The sequence below is a fragment of the Pholcus phalangioides genome, unplaced genomic scaffold (assembly GCF_987345545.1).
Source record: "Pholcus phalangioides strain wild (caught in Gottingen) unplaced genomic scaffold, Ppha-v1.0 ptg000009l_1, whole genome shotgun sequence".
Classification (NCBI taxonomy): domain Eukaryota; kingdom Metazoa; phylum Arthropoda; class Arachnida; order Araneae; family Pholcidae; genus Pholcus; species Pholcus phalangioides.
In genome coordinates, this window is record NW_028301602.1 from 39,535,426 (window position 1) to 39,544,549 (window position 9,124).

The 9,124-nt window shown below is 34.7% G+C and overlaps 1 protein-coding gene across 3 annotated transcripts in view; it reads left to right on the top strand.

The window, feature by feature from the left end:
• The window catches only part of Hrs (Hepatocyte growth factor regulated tyrosine kinase substrate), a 24,473-nt gene extending 15,701 nt beyond the window's left edge, over positions 1 to 8,772 (top strand). For 2 of the 3 annotated variants that reach the window (XM_089236157.1, XM_089236158.1), the window contains exons 13-16: positions 1,532 to 1,745; positions 3,748 to 3,920; positions 5,021 to 5,375; positions 7,837 to 8,772. In XM_089236157.1, coding sequence (XP_089092283.1) covers positions 1,532 to 1,745; positions 3,748 to 3,920; positions 5,021 to 5,375; positions 7,837 to 8,387 — 1,293 coding nt within the window. In that variant the 3' untranslated portion in view covers positions 8,388 to 8,772. The remainder of the gene's footprint in view (positions 1 to 1,531; positions 1,746 to 3,747; positions 3,921 to 5,020; positions 5,376 to 7,836) is intronic. The other variant, XM_089236159.1, reaches the window with a different exon arrangement.
• The last annotated feature ends 352 nt before the right edge of the window (positions 8,773 to 9,124 follow it).

Consider the following 9,124-nt stretch of genomic DNA (forward strand, 5'->3'; position numbering starts at 1 on the left):
AACATGTACATGCTTAATATTTTTCTATCAGAAGATGAGCTTATTCAAACCATTGAATTTATTTAAAAAAGTGTTCTCTCCATTCGTTCAAACTTATAGCTCAGCCAGTGGCGGCTTAAGCAAGGGTTGTGGCGCACCCGGGTAGCAGGTTGTAAGTGGCAGCAACTTGGGCTATCATTGGACCAAAAAATTTTAAAAATTTCCAACAGTAAAAATTCACATGTCATCACACTTTTGAGCGATACATTGACAGCGAAGATGTTGAGCAAACTTCTGGAAGAAAAAGATAAGGCTTGGAACAATAAAACACCACAAATAAAAAATCACCTGGGGCAAGTGTGGTGTGCATTTTGGTGCTCTCAAACAGTATTTTTTCTGAAACAGTCAAATAAATGCAAAGGAAATAATTCAGCTTCTCACTTTGCCCAGTCTTTGAAGCATCAGAAACGCCTTTGAAATAGATTTCTTAATAAAAATCACCTCGTTATACATCATCTTTACAGGATAAGTAAGTAATGATGCCTCATTAGTAAGTGCTGTTTTGTGAATTATCTGGTATAATGAAGAATGGTAAAATAACGAGGGAAAACGACAACTGTTATGAAAACAAAACATTTTCTTTAATAAGCAGGACATATGGTCACACATATTTTCTCGATGAAGAATGGTGTGTGGCTTTTTTCTAAAAACAATAGGTTTATCGTAGGTTCTATGATATAGCTGTCAGCCTCCCACCAGGGTCTTTAGGGGCGGCACATAAGTCCTTGCACCTGGGTGGCAGGTAAGCTTGAGAAAAGCCACCATGAAATGCTCCCTAGCAATTGAATAATGATTGTGGATTGAGCACTATCTATATAATGATTGAGCCTACCAGTTTTTGGTTTGAATTACCAGTTTGGAAACTATAGCTTATGAATTGGCTTAATTGCATGTCTTAAGTGATTAAGGATAATTTAATCCTAAATATATAAGGTGGTAGTATTTGCAATCCAAATTAACCAATTTGCATCCACAAGCAGAATATATCCTCAAATTTTTATTGTTTCTTATGACTGAGAGTAGAATAACATACTCACAGTAGTAATTGTTTTGTGCCAAATGTGGAACAATCTGCGATTGAAGCTGATGGTGAATGAAATATACTTGGAAGTTCTGATTCAACTATTTTCAACCATTTCCAAATAAGTTTACATACAAAGTGTAAGTTACACGTAAACTTGCACCTTTCTTCATCAAATCCCTCAAGTCAGTATTGCATTTGTCGAAAATCAGAATCATTTTTATTATTTGATCAAAATCAGTTTCATTATCAGTGAATGTTGATGTGTGGTCAGAAGGGAGTTGAGTGCTTCAGATTTACAGAGTATCAGAGCCTTATGCAAATGTGTTAATTTTTGCTGTTTTTATTAGTTCTGGGGATTTTTGATCAGTATTTGATGTGGTATTATTCGTGTCTAGTTGTGCTCATGAAGCTCAAAGTAGCCTGGTTACGGCAATGTATCGTTATCTTTTGCTTTTCTTTTGTCTTCAGTTGTTTCAAAATGGGGATGATGAGGATAGTGAAGTACCCGATTTTCTGGTTAATCTCAAAGCAACTTTAGAAATTTTTGTGAATCGCATGAACAGCAACTCTAGTCGGGGCAGGCCAATTGCTGATGATCCTTATGTGCAGTCATTGTTTATGAGGATTACTGACATGCATTCACAACTGTTGAAGTATATTCAACGGGAAGAAGACTCCAGAGGTAATAAACAAATTGATTTGCTTAGTATATTTTTCATATTATTTGGCATTGCTATTCATAAAATACACTAAGAAATTGCAGTTGTTAGATGATAGCTATAATGAAGGCATATTGGTATATTATTATTAATTAGTAGCAGGGTTGGGTTTTTGACATGACAAGTATGAAAAACTGGTTTAAACTATCAAAAACCTAAAAATGTTTTTGGATATTATTTTGAACACAATAGGTTGATGACATGATGAAATATTTACTTTTTGTATATTGTGTTTTATTTTTAAACACTAATTTATTACATTGCAATTTTAATTTTTTGACAATGAAAGTGTAGACCAGATATATAAGTTTATGATCCATTTTATCTAAACTGCTAATGTTATCTAAACTACTGATTACCTGTGTTCAATTTCCTAAGCGAAATGGAGCTATTTATTCAAAATATGTGGTAGGAGACCACAGGATTAGGTTTTTGACCTCAAAAACTTACTCAGTATTAAAACAGTCAAAAGCATGTTAGGGTTCTCATTCTTATTTTCTACACTTAGAATAAGTTATAGGAGCTTTTCATAAGCATCATATGCAATCAGCACTGCTAAATTAAAGGACATTTTAGTCCAATTTAGTATTTTCATTGCTAGCTATATTCTAATGTTATGCACAATAAGGGTATCATTTCAAGTATCAGTGATTATCTAGAAAATTTAATAACAAAAATCAACATTATATAATTATATAATGTAAAAAACTTTTTAAACACCTATCTGTTATTAAAAGAGTACAGCAGATAGTTTATATCAATACACATATATAAGCAGTTGAAGAAATTTTGGAAAGTTGAGAATGATCTTGAATTGAAGAACATCAAATAGTTCCATAGTTTTTCCTTCAGCTTTTATATTATGCTCTATTGAAATTGTATATTTTACATGAAAAAATACATATATTGTCCAAAATAATTCTGTAGAGAGCAGAAAATTATTTTACAATCATATTAAGTATTTATTCTTTGTTAATATAGTGACTTTAAACATTACATGCAATCAATGTGTGTGTTTTCAATGGGAATTTTTATATTGAAATGCAATATTTGAGGTTTTTGACGTGACAGTTTAAACCATCAAAAACCTACTAACCCTGATTAATGGGGAATTGTACGAAGAACAAATGCAACATTGTATTTATTAAGGATCAGTATTTAGATGTGCATGTCAGCATTAGAGAAGCTTTCCTTATGAAATTGTACTGAGGTTAATTTCTTAAAAAATTACAATCTACAATTTAATAGTTTGTAGGGAAAAAAATGTTTTTCCCTGTGTAAAAACTTATAGCTAAAAATGTCAGCAGTTTTAGCTCAAATGGAAAAGTTGAGTTCAGTGCTTCATTCTGATTATAATGCTAAGAAATATATGTTTTTTTAACAATATAAAATGAATAATTTAAAAATGTTTGAATTTTGAGTTTTATGTTTTAAAAGGTGGTTGTGATACTTGTTTTCTTTGAATGTTGGGCGTGGTAGCCCAGATCAATAAGATACTCACCTAAAGTACCAATACCAAAGGATGTTTAGAGGTGTCTTAAGTTTGATACCCGGTTCGTCCTTATCACTTCTTCCCTGACACCAGGTTATAACAGAAACACGGTAACATGACCACAGAAAAATATTTATACTGTAAAAAGGAGTCCCATGCAGAGGGGTTAATGCACCAACCTCTCGATGAGTATAAAAAACAGGCTGCTGTTCGGAATTGGCAATAAATTTTGGGTCCCAGTCTAATTAGTACTTGTGTACAGAAAATCACTGTGGTTCGACAAAAAAATCAAATATTCGTTGAATCTTCCTTTTGAAATACTTTTTGCAGATTTAATCACTTGTCAAATTCAATGGCCGGAGAATCAAAAGTATTTTTGTAATAAAGTAAAAGTCATGGATTCATCTGAGAAATGAAGTGCTTAATTTTTAATTCTTAAACAAACAAGCGCTTCGATCTATTTCTTTTACTAGCCTATTATGAGGGTCTACAAGACAAGTTAAGTCAAATTCGTGATAAAAGAGCTGCTTTGGATGCCCTCAGACAAGAGCATCAGGCAAAACTGAGGCGGGAAGCTGAAGAGGCTGAGCGTCAAAGAAGAATCCAGATGGCTCACAAGCTAGATATAATGAGAAAACAAAAACAGGTGATCATACTAGCAGCGAAATCATATATTTTGCTTCTTTTTTATGCATATGTAATCTATCATTGTTTGATACATCTACTCATTTTTTATGTTCAGAATTTTTTAAATTCATTGGGAAAGAAAACATTTCTCATTCAAATAGTGAACAATCTTCCAACAGTTCATGACAAAGTAATCATATTTCTCGTTTTGTAATGCTATGGAAAGAATTTTTTGTTCCTCAGATACACATTAAAATAAAAAATAGATCTGATTAGCTTAATTCAGTCTCATCATGTTCATCTAATCAGTTGCAGTGTTTCTACAATAAAATACTGCTCTTATGTCATTTTTCTGTGTATGGCTTATTTATCAGAAATTATGTAATATTTTAAGCAAATGTGAATAGAGACTACAGTGCTGTATGCTAATATATATGCATGTTAATATAGTCATGCACTATCGTTTGACAGACTCTTATATAAGAAAACATGGATGTTAATAATTTTAAAGTACTCTGCATTAATTGTACTTCATGGCACATCTCTTTTTATGTCTTCGTTATAAAAAAAATCACTGACTAAGTTTGATGACCTGTCTTGAATGTCCTTCAAAAGCACGACATTTAATGACAGAGGTACATAAGTTGAATTACTGCACTATATCTTCACTGTCTGGCTTACCTCTCTTCTCATCACTATTTTCTCTACCATGTCAACGATGTAGTGCTAAAACACCACTCATCAATGCTAATATCTAATCTTATATTTTCTAGTTTACATGCACTTTAAAATGTGTTGATTAGCTGCAGACTCACAGAAGTAGAGACTGTTTAACCCCCCCCCCCCCCCCCCTCCTTTTCAACCATAGCAGTGACAAGAGTTTTGTTGGTTACAAATGGCTATTTGCAAACATATGCTGGAAGTCAATAATGATTACCAAAACAGTTTTATTAAATTTTTCTTTAAAGCAACTGCAAATGATGATGCCTGTATTATTACTACTGAGAGGGTTATATTGTATTTGTGTTCAGGATTAGCTGTCAGAATCAATGAATTTTATTACTTTGCTTTGTTTTTCTGTATTTAATACCAGTGTCAAATCACTGTGGTTTTTTCTAGGATTATTTGGAATACCAGAGACAACTCGCTATACAAAGGATGCAAGAGCAAGAAAGAGAAATGCAGATGCGTCAGGAACAGCAGAAACAGCAGTACAATGTAGCTGCCATGATCCCAGCAACAGCTCTTCCTGCTTCTCAGCAACAACCATATGTGCCTCCACCAGGAAGTCAAGGTTATGTGAATGTGCAAGCGCCATCTGGAAACATGGTCATGGCTGCACCACCACAGCAGCAGCAGCAACAACAACATCCATACCCTGCTCACCAATATAGACCTCCTCCAGTTACTGCTGGTGCAGTACCTGTTCCTCACATGCCGAGTGGTGAATTTCAACAGTCATACAATATGCAGGGTGAGTTTGCCTTTTGATACTAATCTGAAATGGTTGATTATTCACTCAACAATATTTTATGGAATGAAATAAGTCTTCATTTGAGGGTGGGTTTTTTGGGGCAACTCAAGCTCACCTGCCGCCCAGATGCAAAACCTCATGCACTGCCCCTAAAGACCACCCTTGTCGAAGGCTGAATAGGCTTTAGCCTAATAGACTCTGGTGTAAACCTGATTTTTTTTTATTCGTCCAAAGTCACACTGTAATGGTTTTCATTTCAACCTGCATCACAAAAAATGCTACAGATAATATGCATTGCTCTATAATCTGCACTTAAAAATTCTAATAAGCTTAAAAAGCTTATTAGAAGTTTAGGCCAAGTGTTTTTTTCAGCCAAGACCCAAAATCAATGCCTTGATCAACTTCGCTACCCACCAATCTATTTTTAATTAAATTCTTATTAAATATTTCTGATTGATAAAATATTCACATTTCAAAATAAGTGAAACCAGTTTATGGCGTTTTAACCAGTGAGTCAGCAGGCCCAAAATCCAAGGACTCAAATCAAACACGAGGGGTGGAGGGCAAAATTATTGAAAGCTGTCACAATTTCTGAAATTATTTTTTTCATAAATACTGAAATTCTTTCATCAATTTCCGATTATTTTTTGTTAGTTCTGGATTACAGTCGAATCTCGTTTTAAGGAACACTTTTCTAATCCTCAGATAAGTTTACATAGGGGCATTTTTAAATAACCTGGAATTCTCCTTTATAGCGAAATTTTTTTATAAAAATTTCATTCGTTATAACAAAGTGATTTCTATGTAGCTTGGAGTTCATTATAATAGGATTCGGCTATAGTTTTTCATTAATTATAGAATTATGCTATTCTTTTATTTTAAATTCTCATCATATCTAAATTTCAATAAATGTTTATCTGTGTTCGTAATTTTACACAGATAATTTTCAGCATTCCTGTGCATTTTGTAATAATTTCATGTCATGTCTAATGCTGAACTCTCCCCAAAAATATTCTACATAAAATCATGGCTCAAGAGGAGACCAAAGAGGTTTAGATTCGAGCCTAGACCACCAAAAGACATTTTTGGCATAACTCAATCGCAAGGGCGTAGCGGGGGGGGGGGGGGGGGGACTTGGGGGTCTGGTCCCCCCCCCCCTCGAAATGTGAGAAAATGTCCGAAAAAATGGAAAAAGATGGCCAAATCCATTGTTCTGTCACTTTGGTCCCCCCCCCCCCCCCCCGAATGAAATTTCTGGCTACGCCCCTGCTCAATCGTAGTAAATTGCCCATGCTGATAGACCGGAGTTGTGCTTTGTTTGCAATGCCGACGATACCAAATAACATTCAATTGTCTTCTATATTTTTAGGGCATGCAGAGGCATAAAAAATGTTTACAATGCTCAGTAAAGAGCTAGAAATGAAAGTGCTTCATTTGTCAAAAATGATTACACTGGCATTGAGCTCTAAAATTCAAACAAATCCTTTTTAAAAAAGGGATGGACAATGGATTATAACCATCTGGTCTACCTTGACTTATTTATATCAGACCTTTTGTAGGTTACACGTTTTGCACTGTGCTTTCGGAAGTGGTCTCAAAAGAGTGTCATTCTTAAAAAACTTACATGTCTTCATAATTCTCTGTGTGCATTGTCGAAGATAGTTGACAGACTGGACTGTGGAAGACTCCAAAAAGTATGTAATATATATTGTGAGGAGAGACAGAAAGGAATTGTGAGTGGTTGCTATTATACCCTATTTTGGGCAAAAAATGTTTTTGTAACCAAGTCATTTCTGTCATTTTGCTTTGGCTGGAGTCAGTCTTACAGGTTACTGAAATAGTGCCATGAAAGAAAAAAAAAATTTCAAAATGTTTTTTTTCAGGGATTTTTTTTATTGTTATGATTATTTTGTCTAAGGGGGGTACCCTCCCCCAGTCTTACTCTTTTTAATTTTTTTAAGTGGGAGCCCTGGAACAGTTTACATGACAATTTTGAGTGCGCTAAAGCTATACTATGTGCAATTCTACACATATGTACAGCTTAGAGCAGTGGTTCTGAACGTTTGGAAACCTGTGACCCAGTTTCGTTTACTTTTGTAAATGGATGACCATACACGCACGACTAACAGGAAATGAATAGGGGAAAAAATAAAAACAAATCACTTGCTATACCAGGTGGGTGAGGAAACACTGGTTTAAAGAATAATATTACTTACATTTAAAGACAAAAGCCAACGTTATTTTAATGCATAGCCTGACAGGTGTAAAAGGATGAGGCTTACCAGGTAGCAAAAAATAGGGGTTGTAGAAAAACTTAATTGTTATCTCATTGCAAAGTCTAAAGCCTTGTTGGATAATTTCCATATTTTATGAACCTTAATCCATTATTAATTGAGTATAATGAATGTTTTAAAGAAATGTATATTCAATATTCCCATAGTATATTGATCCTCTGTTGCAGGTCCACCACAGTCTGTGCAGTTTCAGCATCCTAGACCACAGCAGCAACAGGCTCATACAACTGTTACATCTGCTGGAGCAGCAGTAACTACTGCCCAAAACCAAGGTGTGATCATGCATCCTGGAATGGTAACTCACATTCCTGCCCATATGATGCCCCCAGCACCACCAATCGTTCAGCAAGCACCATCGATGCCGCCGCCACAACAGCAGCAGCAACAACAACCTCCTCCAGTTCAGCACCAACGGCATGGGCCAGTACCAGTTACCAGCACTGTACCGAACAACATTCCTCAACATATTACTAACCCGACAATGCCTCAGCATGTTCCGCAAGCAGCGCCTCAACATGTTGTTGCTTCTACAGTACCGGTTGCTCCAATTCAACATCAGCCTCAAGTGCCTCAACATGTGGGAATGCCACAGCACCAACCAGCTGTGGTGTCCTCGGTACCACAAGTACAACAACCTATCACCCATCCTGCAGTGACCCAACAACCACACCCTAAGGAAAAGGAAGAAGATTCTGCACCTTTGATTGTTTTTGACTAGTTTGACTTTTTAAAAACCTTATTTTTTGTGATTAAAGTTATTATTATTAAGTAATTTTAATGTATAAAAATGTTATTATAGGAAAGTACTCGTTACGTATAAATTCTGTACACATGCATAGCTTTGTCGAAATTGAAGGTGATTTTTTTTCTATTATTATTTGCTCACTGCTATGTTGTAAATTAGTTTTTGATATTGTCTCCGAGATGTGCAAGTTCCTTTTCAGTTTGAGACTGAACTATTATTACTTTCATTTTGCCTTTTGCTTGAATTGTATAAATAATGTATATAATATATGAATAATAGTACGGTAAGCATTACCAGGGAATAGTTATAGTACTGGAAAATCAATTGAATTTAAATAAAGACATAAGTCCAAATCTTCTTTGAGTTTAATCTTTTTATACAGTAAATACCCCAACTTGTGTCACCCGGCATTTATGTCATATCTTTAAAAATGTTTTTGTCTTCAATTAAGCACATTCCAAGCAAAACCTGATGATGCCGCATTCTTAGAAGGGAAAGTTTCTCTCTGAGAGAGCCGCATAAAAAAAAGATGGATAGGAATAAATAAATAAAATTGCAAATTCTCTCACCTCTTGTCTCTTCATGATACAAATCAAACGATTCACTGAGGGATGGGACAACAAAATTATGTTAAAAAAGTAGAATATTGCAAAAAATCTTTGAATGCTGTTTCAATCAGTTTTTGTGATTTTTAAATGCTTTTAAAATGT